Genomic DNA, 19809 nt, shown 5'->3' with positions numbered 1-19809 from the left:
ACCCAGTTTCTATGGAATTTCCTTAGGGAAAGCATGCCAAGCTAAATTCATGTACATATGGCCAATTAGACAGAGAACATGCTTCCATTACTTTAATTGGAAAGTGAAGCTTCCTATTAAAGAGCCAAGCAAATAAGATGAGGCTGGAGGGCCAAGGTTGATCTGTGCTGATGTGTAATCCCCAATATGTGGATTATCCCCAATAATAACAGATTTTGATCTTTGTGTTGTGTATCATCATATTTTGTGCCTATAATAAAAATGTTTGTTGAGTTTTCTCAGATATGTCATTCCACTGAAATATTGGTCTCCTCTTAATGTTTTGGTTTGGGGGACATCTTGCAACACCCATCAGAATGAGCTGAAGTTCCTCTGGGTTGATGTAATCTCATGAAGTATTTTGAAGGGTATAAATATGCACAAGACAACAAAATCCACTACACAGATAACCCAGACTCCAAAATGACTGAATTTTGAGTACAGTAATGAGCAAGAGACTTTTGTGTACTAGTTTAACTAATTTAACTACTACTAGTTAAATTACAAGACAAGTATTAAGAATTTTCCTCACCAAATTCCTTTAATATGGAATTTCCTTGTAAGAATCCCATTGGAAAGAATACAGGGAACCTGGGTAAGCATATAATATTTCCAATCCTTACAATCTAATGAGAAAATTTAAAAATATTATTTGATTTATTATCTTTAATACTGAAAAATTTAGGAGAGTTTACATCTCTCTATTCAGGATGTTAGTAACTGTGAGAAATGTAAAGCAGATCACCCACTGAAGCACTGGGCATCATCTGAAAGCATAACAGTGGAAGATATTTTCTATCTGCTGCCTATGAAAATGAAAAACAACAAAAAAATGCATACATATTTTCTGCTACTTCTTATTAAATGAAATGAAATATATTGTTCTTTTTTCTAACAATATGTCTTTACATCTGAGATAAATACCTTCTTAACCCAATATCTTGTGAGAAAATATGAAAAGAAAACCAACTTTGATTATCATTTTCAGCAATTCAAACACTGTCTAGATTTCAACATAAAATGTGTGGAGTGTTGTTTTCCTATTTTGTCTGTCTTCCTTTTTTTTTTTTTTCTTTTTTTTTTTTTTTTAATATTACAGCAGTTGGTTCCTTTAAACTTATCTGCATGACGTGAAAGCTATATCAAGCACTTTTCATGTTCTCAAGAATCCCTAACAAAAGCAGCTCTCAAGATGTGATGCATACCATATTAAGCAGAAATTCAGTGGAGCAGAATTGTAGTCGTAGATTCCTCTCTTGGATTGTCAGCCGCTTGCATCACTACATTATTAATTTTTTTTCATCCTTGCTGTCCTACAGAGCTGAACAACCTCTTTTACTCTTTTACTGCCTTCTTTCCTTCTTCCTCCCTCCTTGTGTTCTGCTTTTGAATTATTTTGCAGCCAAATTTGTACAAATTCAGGCTTCAGATTTTATGATAATCACATTTTAGAGAATTCTACAGATGTATTGAAGAATAAATCTTCATTTCTATCTGTAACTGGTTAATATGTGAATGATTTGAACCCAACAGCATACAGGATGTTTAGTGGGAAGAAACAGAGGCATTAGAGAGGAAGGTACCCACTTTCTTCCAGCAATGAAGAATTGAACCCCTCACAATTTGGCAGATTTATATAGATTAAAAAACAAAGAGCTCCAAGATGATCACTTAAGCTCATGTACTTCAATCTTCATAGCACTGATGTAGAAATAATTTGGCTCAGAAATCCTAATGCTATCTTTAGTTAAATGAAAATACTTCTCATAAATGCTTTTATCTGGATGGTGCACTTGGTTTTCATCTACAATTTCCATTTATTTCTGTAGTAGCTCCAGAAGCTCCACCCCACCTTAAAAAATTTAGATTTTACTGACACTGTTTTTCAGTTTTTACTTGATGTGTTTCTCCTCCCCAAAGAGCACAGATTGAGTCGGGGAAACATCACGTGGAATAGAGAGAAATATGTAACAGTACGGTATCAGATTTTCAATGAATTTTGGGAGTACTGGGTCTTTAAAAACTAAGCTCCACACATTGTAATATTAATTTGTATGCTTAAATTGAGGTATGTTAGCCTTAAGAACTTCAGTCAGAGCTCTCACATCTGATGAAGACACACATTAAGTGCAGAATATTTAGGATCAAATATTTACTTGTAGATACAGAATTGTAAAGGGTTTTTATCTTTAAAAACCCTCTTTATACTTCCCTTCCCCTCTTTTTTACTGTGACTCCAGTTTCCTCTGTCTTATGAGTGTTTCATGAGTGCAGAATAGTAAGCATTGCAGCATTTCCACAATTAAACTCAGAAAATGTTCACAGTAATACCTTTGCTGAATTGTACCATGTAATCCTTGAAGTCGAGACAAAGAGCAGTCTTAAGAACTAAAGTGGTATATATTGCATTAGTTACCCTTGCTAAATCCCCTCTGTAGTGCACAGCCTTTAGTCTGAGTTTCAGAGAATTTCTCCAACGTTTGAGCCTTTAAAGATTGAACCTCCTGCCGGAGAGAAGCATTTTCACATGTAATATTCAGCTGCCATTGGTACTATGAGAGAGAACTGCTTGGACTGGAGTTGAGAAAATGAATCTGCATCCTTAGAGGTTTGATCTAAGCCCTGTGTCCATCTTGCACATTTATTTTCTCACCCATTATTATTACATAATGTACAATATTATACTATGTACATTATTGCATTGGAAAATTATCATTAGGTACATTTTTAATTTTAAAGAATTTTGTTTAGGATATTTCCACAAGAAATAGGAGCACAGGAAAGATTTGAAGCTGGCTATGAACTTCCTGGTGGAATGCTCTAATCTCTGGTGTCCAAGAAGGAAATATGGCTCTCTAGATGCTTTTTTTCTGGTGCCTGCTCCATCAGTCATGTCTGAGGAATGGAAAAAAAGAGGTGCTAAGAAAGGAACTAATGACCTCAATTCTTCACATACCAGGGCAAACATTCTTGACCATGGCCAGAAAAGAAAACATCTTACAGGAAGTCCTTCTTATTGTTCTAAGGTTCCTCAAGAGGTTCACAGTCTTAAACATAAGTCCATCAGGGACTTGAAGGTTTAAATTTTATATTAAAGTTCATAAAACTGGACTTAGGTGAGATTAAGCCTTAAACACCTGGGTTTGCATAGTTTTCAGCCCTTATATACATTAATTAAATAAACCATAAAAGACCTGTTTGTTAATTAAAGATTAAATTTCTAAAGAAATCTGAATAAATTTGGTAAGAACTTAAAATTAATTTGAGCCTCCTAATACCATAATACTTCAAAATCTCAGCCTGTCCTTGTCTAATGAAACTTTTATTTTGTTATTTGATTCATACTTCAACTGCTAAGTAACAGGCAAAAAAGATCCATTACAAAAATAAGTTTCTGATTCTTCTTCCTGTTTTCAGCATTGTTGCTATCAAAACCTTTACTTGAAGAGGAAATGAAAATCTCTTTTCCTCTGCAGGCAGAGGTTACTAATATGAAAGAGTATTCCATCTCCTGAGGTATTTATAGATCTGGCTGAAAGTGTGAGAGTTGTTCTGACTCACCTAGACTGCAGAGACTATAAAATAGATACAGGCACAGTAATTTTATCAGCTCACACATGAACCTTAACACATTAAAACCAGCACAATCTAGCTGTTAACAAAGTAAAATTGTCAATTGACATGATATATTGCCTAGAAAAAAATCATCTTAAAAATAAAAAAATAAAAAAAAAAAAGAAAGAAAGAAATGTTATAGAAGTCATTAGTAGCTGCTGCCTCCAAAACCAAGGTCTGCTTCTTGACACCTTGTAACACAAATGTGCCAGTAACTCCCAGAGACCTGATTTTCAGGCACTTTGGAAAGACTGTGAGTTCCAATATGCATGGATTGAGATCAATCTGAAAAAAAAAATCAGGGCAACAGTGAGTGCTTTTCTTTTTCCCTTTCTTCATCCACCTGTAGAAGTGAAGAGATATCTTAAAATGAATAAAAGAAAACAAAATAAATTTCATTGTATGCTCAGCAAAACATTGTGCAAGCTACCCCAATTCAGAAGGCATGGAAATACTGCTTATCCTTGGAAGAACCTTGTCACCAATCAGACAACCAATCTTGATTCCTCAAGAAAATGCTAAATGATTGAAATTATATCCTTCATTCAGTCTTACAATCCTATTTCCCATCAAGACACTTGTCTATGCAGTGCCATCATAGAGAAGAAAAATACCTGTTGGTTTTTTTGGTTTTTTTTTTCTAATGAGAAAATGCAACAGCAACTGACTCCTCACATAGCCTTAGGAATGAAGTTCAGACCTAAAACTACCATGTCAAACTTCATCCAACCTGGCTTTGAAGACTTCCAGGTTTGTTGTATCCACAGCTTCTCTGGGAAACTTGTTCCAGTGATCACTGGGGCATGACTGAATTTCATGTTGCAAGCATTAATGTACACTTCTCCACAGCTGTAGGTAAGCTAGGGGAATTCCTCAGCTGCTTAAATGGCACAGTATAATGAAATTCGATGCAGGTTGCCTAGACCAACCATTGTAGCAGCCCACCAAACCACCCTCTGCTGCTGTTCCAGGTCTGTGCAGGTGTCCTGGTCATCCTTGTATTCACTAGTGAAAAGTTTAGGGCTTTTAGGTGACTTTGAACACATGTTCAGAAGCAATTCAACCAAGTCCCAGAGAAGGAAAAGTTAATCTCTAGATTTGTAGGCCTGAAATTCTGTGAATGTTCTGGAGGATGATTCAGTTGCCAAAATCTGTACCTCTTGTGCTGTTTCAGAAGCTCTGTGGTATCTGGTGTAAATAGAGTCCAGAAATTGTACACCGTTCTGCAGCAGAAACTGGAAGCCATGATGGAGTATTTCACTGCAGCACTGAACACTGAAATGCATGAAAATTAATTCAGTAGCAACCAAGGGAAATACGTCATAAGGGCAAATAGGCAGCAAGGTGGTAAGTCCAGGGCTGTGTGTGGCATGCAAGAATTTGCCTTTAAGCATTTAAGAGGTGTCAAAGGCTGAGAGATGAGACAGGGAGGGATGCTGGACCCTTACTACTGTCTAATTGTGGAGCTAACTGAAGTGGAAATTGACCAAAGTATGACTACCTAAATCCTTTGGAGATTCCTGTGAAGTTGTTTGATTTTCAGAATGCTGAATGTTCTTCACTTTCCAAAACAGGGACTGATATCAGTGTTCTTGCTGAGGTTTTATTTTGTAAGCACGGCTGGAGGGCTTGATTTTCATAGGTGCTGAATAGTATTAATTAATGTCTGTAGTTTGGCACCTGGCAACTGCAGAACTCAAAATTATATGCTATTTTTGAAAATGTGAAACTGTCTTTAAGCTCCAGGGACACATGCTACAGAGATGGAAAGGAGCTCAGCTTTCCCAGCTTCCCCTAATACATATAAATCTCTGAGTTTCATTTTAAGTGTTGGCTGACTTTGAGGGGGCTGGGGAGGGGACTGGGGGGACACTTGTTTAAAATAACTTTGGGGTTTCTTTCTTTTGTAATCAGAAAGGATTATGTTTTCTTCACACATAGGCCTGAGGATCTGAAAAACAGTGACAATTCATTTGTAGGTGAGGGGCACATTTTCCAGCCCTATATGTGTATTTGGGGACTATCTGCTTTGGGAAGTGTACAGTCTCTGTCACTTAGCAACCACTCTCCCTCTTCTTGGAGTAGCAGGGGGATGCTCTGCACATGCAGTAATCTGGTTTTCAGACCACAGAAGGTCTTGTTGTGATACAGTCAGCCAGATCACATACTGTGATATTTTCCAGATGATCAATCCATTTTGATTCAGTGCAGGCAAAATCTCAACCAGCTCCTTTTAATGTTCTGTTTCTGAGCTGAAAGTGTTTGAGATCACTGTTTCCTGGAAGAAAAGAAAGGAATATTACCTCGGCAGTGAGTTTCTAGACGGAGTTTGTATTGAAGAGCCTGTTGCAGACTGTGTGAAGGGAAGTATATGCAATGCTGCCTTAGAGCAGAGGGAAACGTGAAGAACTTACAGCCACAGAAATGAAGAGTCATTACTGTTTTGCAGGGCAAAAAGGCCATCATTTAATTGGTTAAGAAACACACAGGGTTCACACAGTTTTCTCTCTGGACACTTGTCAGAAGTGCAATGAATCAGCAGTGAGTTGGTTATACATCCAGTGCCTGCAGGGGTGCACGTTCGTCATCCAGTGCTGATGGGTCTGAGATGTACACTAGATGGTGCTTGCACAACGCAGGCAGCAAACGTGTGTCTGTCTCGAGATGTGTCAGCAGCTCAGTGCTCCACCTCCTCCTCAAGTATTTTCTGTGAGGAGCATTCTGTTCCATTATGTGGAGTCCTGTATTAAATACAGAAGACTCATGTGTGTGATGTAAAAAATTTTTATTTGCTATTTCACTGACCAAAGCAATAAAGAGATTAAATGACTAATTTTCATATCAATAGATATGTTTGCACATGCTTCTGTATATACAAGGAGTTGGCAGCTCAAAGTTTCTAAAGACAGAAACTTGCTGTTGTGAAACCTCTTTTATGTTACCCCTATTAAAGTGATACATGTGCACAGAACTGAAATGAAAAGAAGGGCTCTCTATGTTTATACGGCACACAACATCACTATCTAAAACCTACCATGAACTATCACAAATTTCTGAAAAGGAGGAAAAAAAAGAAATAAAAGGACACCTATCTTCCCCATTTCATCATCATTGTTCCAGAAAAGAAAAAGAAAATAAAAAAGACAACAATGAATGTTGAAGGAAATGATCCCCGTGAATTATAAAAATGAACAACATATTGAGTAAAAGCTTTTTATATATTCCTGGAACCTATGAGAAGCTGAACAGGAGAAAACCAGAATCAATCATTTTTATAATTCCATGTGGTCTCTAAATGATGTATATTTTGACAAAGGAAGTCTTGGGGTTTACTAAAAATATAAAATAAAAAAGTATTCAAAAGTTACTTAAAATAGTTCAAGTGTTAACATAATATATATAGTTACCCTATCCCAAGTAGGATAAATGCCCTACCCAGTTATATCATATATTGATTCTCAGTCCTTTGTTTTTAAAGTCCAGACATAGTAATTTAATATAATCCAATAATCCAGTTATACAAGCTTAACTACAATTTTTATTTATTTTTTTAGGATTTTGTATATTTCAGTCATTTCTGGAGGTTCATATACCTGGAATGAAGTCTAAAATCAAATGTGATTACTTTCAATGTCTGCACATTTTGAACAAGGCTGGATTTTGGACAGAGAAAGAGAAGTGGGTAGCAGGGCCAGGGGAATGATGACTGCCAGAAAGAATAAAGACATTGAGCCAGGTTTGTTTGTATTTGTGCCAACATGTGAATCTAAATATTCCAAATCAAATTCTGCTGCCAAAACAGACCAAAAAAGAGCTCAACAAGAGATTCTTCAGTCTTCTTACAACCAAATTCATTGTACTCCAGGTGTTTGTAAGAGGAACAGTAGTGGCAAGCTATACTCTGCACTTTATCCAAAAGAACAGGATGTAATGAAGATGAAGGTAGTGGGAATGGTGGGGAGATTTGGAATGAGGTGCTGGACAGCAGTGCCATTGAAAGGAACTTGGGGCTCCTGCTCAGTGGCAAGTTGAGCTTGGGTCAGCAGTGCCCTGGCAGCCAGGAGGGACATCCCTGTCCTGGGGGCAGCAGGCACAGCATGGCCAGCCGGGCAAGGGAGGGGATTGTCCCGCTCTGCTCTGGGCTGGGGCGGCCCCACCTTTAATATTGTGAGCAGATTTGGGTGTGCCACAGCATAGGAAAGAGATGACGTGTGTCCAAAGGAGGGCTATGAGGATGATGAACAATCCAGAGGTGAAACAGTGTGAGAAGTGGCTGAGGGCACTTTGTCTTTTCAGCTGGAGGAGGCTGAGGGGGGAATATCATAACTGTACATAACTGTATATATATTCTGCATATTTCTCACGAGAAACAGCAGAGGGGCAGGCACTGATCTCTTCTCTGTGGTGATCAGTGACAGGACATGAAGGAACGACCTGAAGCTCAGTCATGGAGGTTTAAGCTGGATGTTCAGAAAAGGCTCTTCCCCCAAATAGTGTTTGGGCACTGTAACAGGCTCCTCAGGGCAGTGGACACAGAACCAAACCTGACAGAGTTTACAAAGCATTTTGACAATGCTCTCAGGCACACAGTGGGATCCTTGGTGTGTTCTGCTCTGGGCCAGGAGTTGAGCTTTGATGATCCTTACAGGTCCCTTCAAACTCAAGATATTCTATGATTCCATGATCTTTGTGCTTTAATTTTTCTAAAATCCCAGGGGCTTCACTGACTTCACTGAGAAGGAAAATTGTGCTTTTAAATGGGGCAAGACATACTAGCTTCCAAGTGGCTGACCATGGAGTAAGGTCATGCCAGACTATGTCTGCATCTGGATTTTGTTATTTAGAGAAACAACAACACCTGTTTCCCATTTTCACAGAAAAATTAGCTCCAAGCCAGGCTGCTATACTTCCATTTGAATCCAGGAGGAGTCAGATGCCAGGTGCTGGCTTTTGCAGCTCTGTTTCAAGGAGTCAGTTTGATTTATTATACACTGTAGATGTTCTAGTTACAGGCAGCCCCTCTTTCTTGTCCTGTTCCCCCCACATTCCTCTTGTCTGCCAGAGTCTCCCTGTCTCCCTGCCACGTTCTCAGTTCACACTGGGAGACAAGACATCTAAACCAGTAAAATCTAGAAGTAAAGTCATCTCTTTCCCAGACCTGCAGGAAGACCAAGAGGATTTCCAAACTGGGGGCTGAGTGTTTATGTGGGGGTAGATGTTGGCAGGAAGCAGGAAGGAGGCACAGGGACAAGTCACATCTGGAGTTTTCGTGACTCAAATTCAGTAAATGTATCACGTCAGTCACAGGAAAAACATGTGCCCTGCAGCTGGAGCTGAGGTGTCTGGACTGTCTCTGGTTGGCAACTCTTTCACGTTGTTGTAACCTGTACAGCTGATAGTTAATTAAGTAAATGAATACATCTTACCCTGGCAGAAGAGGCACACCCATGTCTTTCAGAGGGTGCACTGAATCACAGGCATTGCCATTTCACTGTCTGTGTCCGGTGAAGGGGTGTGTGGGGGAGCTCATAACCTGCAGCAAGGCAGTTAAAATAATCGATGAGTGCGTGTTCAATCCCAAGACAGGGACGGGGAGGGGGGAAGGAGGAGGGTGTAGGAAGGGAGAGAGAGAGACAGAGAGGAAGGGAGGGAGGGTGTGGTGGCTAGGGAGAGGGGGAGGGAGGCGGGAAAGGTGCTGATTTCAGCCCTGTAGCGTCAGGATTGCGTCAATTTGGGTTTCAACCACGTACTCAGTCTCAGAGCGGAGCTACTCAGAACAGCCAAAACAGGAAGGAGGTTGCAAATCAGTGTGCAAAGGGGAGGACCGAAGGTTCCCCTCCCCCCTCTCCTTCAGTCCCCTCGCAGCCTCCTCCTCCTCCACTGTCCCCACTGCTCATGTCTTCAGGTTTTGGTTGGTTTTTGTTGTTGTTTCCTTTTTTCCTCTCTTTCTAATTTTTTTTTTTTTTTCCTTTTTTAACTGCACTGGCAAAGACGTTTACCCCGGCGCCGTGAGAGCGGATAGCCAGGGGACAGCAGCGCAGCGCGCTTGGTGCCCCGGGCGGGTCGCTTGGCATCCGGAGAGGCGGCTCCCGCATCCCGGACAGCGGCTCCAGCACCGCGGACAGCGCTCCAGCACCGCGGACAGCGCTCCAGCACCGCGGACAGCGCTCCAGCACCGCGGACAGCGCTCCAGCACCGCGGACAGCGCTCCAGCACCGCGGACAGCGCTCCAGCACCGCGGACAGCGCTCCAGCACCGCGGACAGCGCTCCAGCACCGCGGACAGCGGCACCAGAACCGCGGACACCGCTCCAGCACCGCGGACATCGCTCGCCATCAACATGGCTCCGATAGCGGACAGCCGCCAGCAGTTCGGTAAGCGCGTCCCGGCTCCCCGCACCCGGCGCCGGGCGATGCTCCCCTCCCCTCCCAGGGGCAGAAGCAGCATCTGCTGAGCCTCCCGGTACCTCCCAGTATGCAGCTTGTTGAGGGAGATCTGGTTTTCCCCCAGTTCTTTTCAGGTCTCAGAAGTTGAGTGAATTTGCTTTCCTTCCCTAATCTCTCTCCCTTCCTCCCTCCCTGTTCCTCCTCCCTGGTAAAGTACCGGAAGAGATAAAGAGATTTTGGTAGGTGCGGTTTTGGAGAAGAGAGGTTTGGGGTTGTTTTCTGTGTCTCTGTTAAAGTAACATGCATCAAGAGTTAGATGATGATAATGCATCTTGTGCCACAGAGAAAATCTTTCTTCAAGTCATTCTTGGAATAGTTGCCATTCCTTTTATTATTATTGTAGGTCAAGTGTTAGTTAAAGTGAAAGGACAGTGCTAGGAAGATGAAAATACAAATTTCAGTGTTTTTAGCTGAACAGCTGCATCTTAACCAACCCGGATTCATTGAGAATAACAAAGATGACAATGAACTTTTCAGTTTTGTTGTTTCAATTCACTGCATATAGTGTGTTACCAGAAGTTTCAGAAATAGTCATGTATGTGCACTTATAAAATGCATAAGTAAGTTGCTTTAGTCAGAAAAGCAGTAAAAGCACTCTGCTTTACAAATATTGACTCTAGCCTATATTACTCTTGCTTTAGCAGTGGTTTGATTCAAGGATCATTCCACTGACTTAGTGAAGAGACTCCAGATTTATATCACATAACTGGAAAAATAACTTCTCCCAGAATCAGTAGGTGATGTTTTCTACTAATGCACTGCCTTGAATATTAGCCAATTGATTATGACAAAAGCAAGAAAGTCATGTTGTAACACAATTAGTTGTAAATATAAAACCATTTTTGTTACCATTTCATCTTCTTTCCTATTCCACCCACTTGAGGTTTCTAACCACACTTGTGACATCATGCTTGTCTAATTACTTATTTAAGAAAGATAATTAATATTTAAAACATCAAATTGATTCTACCCCTATTTTCAGTTGTTATAGAATTAAAGTAGAACATAACGACCATTACTATGAAAAGTCTATTATCTCATGAGAAAGTATTGTAATGTACAAACCATTCTTAAAAGACACTAAAATATTCTGATTAGTTCTCAATTACTTTTAGCTTTCTATTTATTTTTATCATGTATATTTCAATTTCTGCAGCCCAGGGAATTCTTGAAACTCAGACCCACGTGCTTAAGTTAGGAAAAATACTTTTTGATTATGTGTATCGTATTCAGTCATTTCGTTAAGTTCTTGCAATTAAGTGTGTAGACTAGTACAGCTTAGAAGCGTCAGAAAAGTGTTGTCATAAAAAATTAATAGCCAGGCCTGATGCTTTCTGTGCTGGAACATTATGTCCTACTTTGCTCTGATAGTATTGTTGTGGATTTCTTTTTTTTCTTTTTTTTTTTTTTTCTGAATCATCACACTAAAAAGCAAAGGTGTATTGGCAGCACATTTATCTGCCCAGCTTTTGCTTGGATTAAGCTGATTTACTAATACAGAGGGATAGTTTTCCTTTACTCATCCAGAACGACCAGAGAGAAGCAGAACTGTTACATAATTGCCTTTATGCATAAACAATGTCATGACATTAATATTCTACTGGACATCCAGGGTTGCAGGGAATAAAGATTAAGCTCTGATTGTTACTTTGTGGGAGGTTTAAACTCACTTAGTAATGTTACTTATGGGCAAAATTGGATTTCTAATTAGTTGTGCTCATTTACCCTTTGATGCATGCTTTGAAGGCTTAATGATACTCCATATGTAAATAATATATCCACATGGCAATGGAGGTTGTAACACTTGCTCAAGTTTCTCTTTATTCAGTGTAAGTATAGGATTCATATTAAAACTGTAGAGAATTATGTTTTAACATTTTTTGTATATTTCTAAGAAGTACTGACCCTTTCTGTAAACTCCCCATAAGATTTACTTCAGTGTAAATGTAAAGCTCAGTAGCTATCAATGATAAACTTAACATGATTTTTTCAGCTTTGAATTCACATGTGCTGCATAATGCTACAACCATCTGGAAAAGACACTTGCTATATAATTATTCTAAATTTTATTGATAGACTTCCTCCTGTAAAGTATTGAAAAATCACAGTGAAACTCTTGAGTGCTATAACCTCCAATTAAACTCACTTCTTCGAAGAGATACCTCCAGGCAATTATGGGACCAGACCATTAAAAAACAACTAATTGAATGTACAAAGTATTCTATGAAACATTATGGAGAGCAGATGTAAATAATGTATATTTCAGAGTGTTTTCTAGCAAATCAACAAACCTCCATAAACCCAAAGCTGAAAACAGCTGAGAGACGGTATTATTCACAGACATATAAGCTCAGAAACTACATACAGAGGGTTGAGACAGTAGAAAAATTATGAACCGTGATTATTATTAGGATGGGAATAGTATTTTCCTCCCTAACTTTCCACATATGGAAAAATACTAGCATAAAAAGCATGTCTTAGAGTGGGACTGCACACTGGTGCCTGCAGGTGGCGAGCAATGTGTACAATGCAGAGCATTTCCAGTCTGTCAGTCCTGCTGATATCACCATCTCGTATCAGCTTGTTTTACTGAATTATTGCTCTATTAAATATCATGCAGAATTTAAGGTATTGCTGCTTATGTGCTTGTTGCTATTTATTTGATTTGCAGATGAAATTCCTACAGTGGTTGGGATCTTTAGTGCATTTGGCCTTATCTTCTCTGTCTCCCTCTTTGCTTGGATCTGCTGCCAACGCAAATCTTCCAAGTCCAATAAGACCCCTCCATACAAGTTTGTCCATGTTCTGAAGGGGGTTGATATTTACCCTGAGAATCTCAACAGCAAGAAGAAGTTTGGAGCAGATGATAAAAGTGAAGCAAAGAACAAATCAGCAATGCCAAAGAATTCTCTCCATCTTGACCTGGAGAAGAGAGATCTAAATGGCAATTTCCCCAAAACAACCACAAAAATGCAGGGCTTTCCAGATCTTGAAAATTCATCTCCTAAGCATTTTGCAGAAAGGAAGAAAGATTCAGTATCCCCTGACAGCATTAAATCCATCACTTCCCTCTCATCTGAAGATAAACAAGACAAGCTAGGAACTCTTTTTTTCTCCTTAGAGTACAACTTTGAGAGAAAAGCATTTGTAGTGAACATCAAAGAAGCTCGTGGGCTGCCAGCAATGGATGAACAGTCAATGACTTCTGATCCCTACATCAAAATGACAATCCTGCCTGAGAAAAAGCACAAGGTGAAAACCAGAGTGCTGAGAAAAACCTTAGATCCAGCTTTTGATGAGACTTTCACATTTTATGGGATCCCCTACAGCCAAATTCAAGACTTAACACTTCACTTCATGGTCTTGAGCTTCGACAGATTTTCCAGAGATGATGTCATTGGAGAAGTCCTCATCCCTCTCGCTGGAATTGAACTCTCGGAAGGAAGGCTACTAATGGACAGAGAGATCATCAAAAGAAATGTTAGGGTAACATCTTTTTTATTAAAAGTTTGAAAATGCTGTGATAGGGTTAGCTATGATTCTTGTGTAATGCTGCTGCCATCTTGGAAAGAAAAGCCAAAAAAGCTCACCATACAATTCCTGAGATGCTTTGCTAATGGCACTGTGAGGAAGCCATTACACAAGTGCAATAAAAAAAAAAAAAAATAAAAAAAATCCAAAAACATTACAAACAGCATGTTGAAATAAGTTGCTAATGCCCTAAGATCTAATTTCTTGTTCGTCTGGTCCAGCAGGTTTGAGTGGACCCATTCCAGTTAGCTCAAGCAGACTCAAACACCCACTGATTCACTTTTAATTGCTTTTCAATGAAAGAATAAAAATACTTATGTACTATTCCCTTTATCCTCCATCACCTTTTATATTTTGCACCATTCTTTCTTAAATCTTACTGAAGTCAATGGAAATGTCAACTGCATGGGCTGTGTAGCACATTCTTTAGGAACGTAGTAGTCTTTAGTTAGGGAAGTGGGACCTGCTAAAGACCACATTGCTGGTGTCGTAGCATGTACTTGCATGTTGCTGCTGCCACCACCTTGTCTCTCATGAATTATGATACAGACTGCAGCTTTACTAAAGGTAGTAAGGGTGAAGCCATAGACTTGCTGGAGTTACCAACAGAACTTCCTGACTTCACTGGGACAAAAATATTTCATGCTGTGTTGTCTCAGTTGAGAGTGTAAGGGTCATTTACACCCACCCCAGCTGAATCACGGAAATGCACAGGCATCACACACACACATCTCTAAAATCTCTGCTAAGGAAGTGGAATGTGTATTGACGTTCAACATGATTGGTTTGAAATGACAAGCATACTGCCAAATAAAATAAAAGTCAATTAGGCAACATACCAATAGCTAATACTGTTATTTTGCACTTCTAGCACTATATAGCAACAAATATGTTACTGATTTTTGTTGATAACTTATTGGATTTTCTGGTATATAAGGTACTAGCTTCTCTTGTTTCCCTTGCCTTCTTTCTCCCTTTGAAATAAACTACTCCTGTAAATTCAAATCAAATAATCATAAAGAAAATCTTTGATCTCAACTTTATTTTATGTATATTATACTGCTTTAGAGAGTGTCAGGGGATACGATTTAACTGACAGTTTGAATCTTTCCTGTTTAAAATACTTTATCAAATAGGTTTTCTTTACTTGTACTAGATTTTTTCTCCCAATATATCTTTATGAAATTTTGCTTTGCTTAAGATAATTTTCTTTTTTAAATGATTTTTTTCTCTCAGAATTTGATTTCTACTCTTCAAAGACAGTAATGTCATATCAACTTATATTGTCTATTTATTTTTTATTTTTGTTAAGTCTGATAACCAATTATAGGAAAATTTATATAACTAATATAGAGGGGAATTATACTCACTATGTAAATCAGAATAGCTCCATATGTTATGTCCTTTTACACAGTTTCAGACATTTCATAAACCTTTTCAACTCTGTTTTAAAACTTGGTCAATATAATTGCTTATAAATAGTTTTATTCCATTTTTTATTTTTTTTGTCCTTTAATTTCCTCAGAAATCATCTGGTCGTGGAGAATTACTGGTCTCTCTCTGTTATCAATCTACAACAAACACACTCACTGTCGTTGTTCTAAAAGCCAGGCATCTACCTAAATCTGATGTGTCAGGATTATCAGGTAATGGTTTTAATAATGAATATGCCTGAAGAATATAAAGGAGAATGACAAAAAGACAGCTGAAATGTGGCATTTCAGAGACTAAAAATATTCCATAAATGCAGAGATGGTGTTTTTATTATTTACAGCCTATTCATTTTATTCATATCTAGGTCAGTGCTTTATTTCTAGGATATGTATTTTACAAATTCGTTCTTCAACCTCATCAAAAAAAGGTGACATCTGTTAGCAGTGGAAACCAATGAGTTTTATGATTGTCTTGAACAGAACCCATCTGCCATAAGCGTGGGATGTTGTTTGCAGATACCAAAAGCTTTTATTTATGACAAAAAATGAGTTTATTTGTAGAAGATCAGTATTGAGTGAGATCATCATATGATTTATGAAGAAAAGAAGCCTCTTACTCTGTGTTGAATTTGGCCCACTGAGCACCAACATTTTTTTGGCAATTTTAAAAGGTGAGCTGTGCCACTGCTGGGAGGAGGCTGCAGCATGACACCCTTGCTTTATTGTGAGCCAAACTTGCAGTGCACTAAGAGGCACCAGATTTTATCCTCTCTTCTCCCTGTCTGATGCCATTTCTCATTCAATGGAACCTCCTCAGAAGACAATTCAAGAATTGAACATAGAAGACATATTAAGGCTATATATCATAGTAACAATATAAAATTCAATGTCCTATTTATAAGATTGCCACACAGAAAAACAGTACACAAAAACGGGCTGTAGTACCACATCTCCTGCTGCTTCTTTATTGAACTTGTAATCTTTCATTTCACTTGATATTATGAAAGAAGCAGAAGAGGAAGTAATTTTGGGAAACATTGAATAATTATCACTGCAGCCAATAATACAGTTTTTCTATTTCTCATACTGCAATTTACCTGGAAAGTTAGCCCGTCCTGAATCCAATGCAACAAAGCTATATATAACTCTCACCAAGTTCCATTTAAATCTTTTGATCTAAATTTTGTTCACATATCAGAAGGAGAAGGAATGTATTTGAAGCTCAAAAATTTACTTGACTAAAAGAGGATATGTACTCTTAAAAATCAACCCCAAAGTCACAGAAGATATTGGTGGTTTCATGAAGACAGCATGACAGCTAGCTGATATCAACAGACCTGCCTGATGTTTACCCAAGTGGGAAAATAAGTCAGTAAAAAAAGCACTCTGAGTCACAGAATCCACCTGGAACCTATGGAACATCCATTTTTTACTGCACCTCTTGCAAATAAAGCTATAAAATTTATTTGTTTTTCCTACATCCCCCTAGAGAGCCTTGCTAAACTATAATGAGAATGCAGCATTTCTGCAGGCAGCCATGTTGCACCTGGACACCTTCTTCATTTAAACAGTTTTTCATTATTTTCTGTTCATCAATAAGGCCAGGTGCAATGGGCATTTGGTTGTCAGTAGCATACTGCACTCAGGACAGCCACAATTTCCTCTGTGACTTTCCCCTCATCCCAACATCAGTCTTGGAGAAGGAAGACAGTGAAATCTGGTAGACTATTATCAGTTCAAGCAAAAACAACTTTTACTTACCCAACAATTTCACTCTGATAACTGTGACATAAAATGTATCAGACTGTTTGGTTTTAGTATTACTTTTTAAAAAAAGTATTCAGGCATTCTTGATGATTAATTTGGCTGATTATTTGCATAAACTATCATGTTTGACTGGGTTCAGTAAATAAGACTTTGTACTACATCACTGCACCATGAGAACCTGGAAACAGGCCCACAATTTCACTGAATAAATGCCAAGGTAATTGAAAGGGTTGATTTTTAAAATGTCACCTCTGAAAGAACAAACATGGCCATTATAGAAGATCATAGCAAGGAAACCTCACAACAATTAAATAATTATGAGGAATGCAAACACTCAAAGTTGGTTGGCAGCAAAAAATATGGACATTTTCCCTTCTCAAATTCAACAGCACAGGTGTAAAGAGAGATACACATTCCAACAGCAAACATACCCTTACATTTAAAGTTTAGTGTCAAATTTATTCAATAGCAATTGGTGGCCTCAGTTTAATCAGGTTAATTGACATCAGTAGAACCCCAACAGAAATATCACATCCATTTTTTCAGCCCAAGTATATCCACTCCTTTCTGAAGATTTTCTATTTATGGGTTTGATTAGTGCTGGTGATTATATCCAGTAGAATCTATGAAAAGCAAATTACATAAAAATAAGCAATGATACATATTTTTAGACACCTTGAGAATTTTGTATACTTTCAGACCATCTTTGCATGTGGTAGAGGTGTTATTTTTTTAATGGACTACAGGACAAGATTTGTCTTTTGAAGGAAACACCTGCATTTGACTGCAGTCTAAAGTTCACTGCCTGCCTTGAACAAAATTTTGGTGCCCATAAAGGGAAACTAAAGAGGTTAATTCTGATATAAATAAAAAAATTAAAAATATATTAGATGAATAATCTTTAATAACTTAAAATAACTATTAGCTAATAAATATTATATATATATATGATATTGAATATATTCTATATATAATAAAATATATATTATAATAATATAATATATAATATATATAATATTATATATTTTATAGATATCTATATTATATGTAAAAGTAAATTACAGAATTTACCAACAACTGGACCAACGAATTTCTAAACACTGTTCAATAGCTGATCTGTGCTTTTTCTTTTTATTGCAGACCCTTATGTCAAAGTGAACCTGTACCATGCCAAGAAGAGAATTTCTAAAAAGAAAACTCACGTGAAGAAGTGCACCCCCAATGCAGTGTTCAATGAATTGTTTGTTTTTGACATTCCTTGTGAGGGCCTTGATGATATCAGCATTGAATTTCTTGTTTTAGATTCAGACAGGGGGTCAAGGAATGAGGTCATTGGCCGGTTAACCTTGGGATCTTCAGCAGAAGGAACAGGTGGAGAGCACTGGAAAGAAATTTGTGAATATCCTAGGAGACAAATTGCCAAATGGCATATGTTATGTGATGGTTAGCAGCTTAGAGAGGGGTTGATCTTAAAAACTATATGTATTTCCATTGGCAAGGAGCAGTTTGTTTCTTTTTTTATTTGCTATGTATAGTTACAAGCTTTTAATTACAAAACTTTTTTTTTTTTTTTTTTTTTTTCCAAGAGGGGCAGGGGATTTCAAATAAAATTGGATTGAATTATCAGAACAGAAGTTAACTTAATTTTCACATTAAATAAGAGAATTTCTATTTCATTAAACTTTAACATAATAACTTCAGATTAATATTCTTCTAGAGTTTAAATGGCCTGTAAATTCTAAAGCACTGTAAACCTCAAGAAGGAGAAACTTTGTTTTGAAAAAGTCACTTATTAGTGACTCATCTATAGAAGAAGAAAACCTTATTACAATATATCCAAAAAAATGACCCCACCTGTGGCTTATTAGGGAAGGGGATGGATCTATAAAAGCCATGGGGATTGAGGGTGAGCAGGGGGGAAATTCTTTCTTCCCCTCCACCAAAAACCTTCTTTTATGAAAATTTAATTAATATTTGTAAGTTTTGGTTACTTACACTTTGATCATCCCAAAGAATGAACATTTTTTCATTGTTTTACATATCATGTTGGGTAAAACTATTATTTTTAAGTGTAGAACTATTATATAATTTCTTACACTTGCATTTTTTAGTAAGTTTATATATATAACTTTTTTTATTGCAGTGACCAAAATAGATACTTCAAAGTAATGATCAAGTTAGCATACCTTTTTTTGTTAAAAGGGCTCCTTTACGGGTGACTGTACGTGTTACAGTATAGCTAAAATTTGGAGTTAGATATGGCTTGCTTTTTTTTCCTCTAGGTAGGATTACACTTTAAACATTTCAAGCCATGCAAAAGAATTTCTGTTGAGATGAGGTAACATACAGGATATTACAATCAATTACTTTCCACCAATTATATTTTAACGATTCACTAATACTAAAAAAAATTTAAATTTTTTTTTTTTCTTTTTGTAATTTCATTAAAGAATAAACAAAAAAGTGTGATAAATAAGAAAACCTTATTCTGCTGTTTAACTTCCTGTGTTTAACCTCCTGGACTGTAACAAATGCCATTACAGTCAGTACCAATATCCAAACTTCAGTGCATTTTTAAAATATTGCAGGAGAGAAAACCAAATTCACTTTATAATTTCTCCAGCATTACACAGAAAAAGTACTTGGAAAGTACTTTGATTATATATGAATTAATGTACATTACTGACTGTGCTGACAATGGTGGTGGTAAGGGAAAATAACATCCTGACTTCATGTCAGTGTGACACGTGTCTATTTAAACTAAAATTGTGTCAGGCTGAGGAAATATCAAGTGTAATAATAACAAGGGTACAAATAAAGCATTTAGACCTGTGAAATTTAGTCTTGGTCATACCAGATAGGTTTTTAGGCTGTCAGAACTATAGCACAACTATAAGCAGATTATTTCCTAAGGTTTGTGCACTAACTTCTGATACAGAATTGTTTGCAAGTATTAGTCCTACTTCATTTTCAAGTAC

The 19809-nt window shown here is 37.6% G+C and overlaps 1 protein-coding gene across 1 annotated transcript; it reads left to right on the top strand.

Annotated features, from left to right (window-relative positions):
- The first annotated feature begins 12972 nt into the window (after positions 1–12972).
- Positions 12973–18279, top strand: SYT4 (synaptotagmin 4). The gene is made up of 3 exons (XM_058826642.1): positions 12973–13580; positions 15157–15277; positions 17972–18279. The coding sequence occupies exons 1-3, from the start codon at positions 12996–12998 to the stop codon at positions 18277–18279; spliced, it is 1014 nt and encodes a 337-aa protein (XP_058682625.1). The 5' UTR covers positions 12973–12995.
- The last annotated feature ends 1530 nt before the right edge of the window (positions 18280–19809 follow it).

Source organism: Poecile atricapillus, chromosome Z, assembly GCF_030490865.1.
Source record: "Poecile atricapillus isolate bPoeAtr1 chromosome Z, bPoeAtr1.hap1, whole genome shotgun sequence".
In the NCBI taxonomy this organism is placed as follows: domain Eukaryota; kingdom Metazoa; phylum Chordata; class Aves; order Passeriformes; family Paridae; genus Poecile; species Poecile atricapillus.
Note: the sequence above shows the minus strand (reverse complement) of the source record. Positions and strands in the feature narration are given on the sequence as shown.

Excerpts from the sequence above, each read along its gene's own strand:
- SYT4 (XM_058826642.1), top strand. The coding sequence starts at position 12,996 with ATGCCAAAGAATTCTCTCCATCTTGACCTGGAGAAGAGAGATCTAAAT. Across the intron at positions 13,581-15,156 it reads GAGAGATCATCAAAAGAAAT|AAATCATCTGGTCGTGGAGA; the intron begins GTTAGGGTAACA and ends TAATTTCCTCAG. Across the intron at positions 15,278-17,971 it reads TGATGTGTCAGGATTATCAG|ACCCTTATGTCAAAGTGAAC; the intron begins GTAATGGTTTTA and ends TTTTTATTGCAG.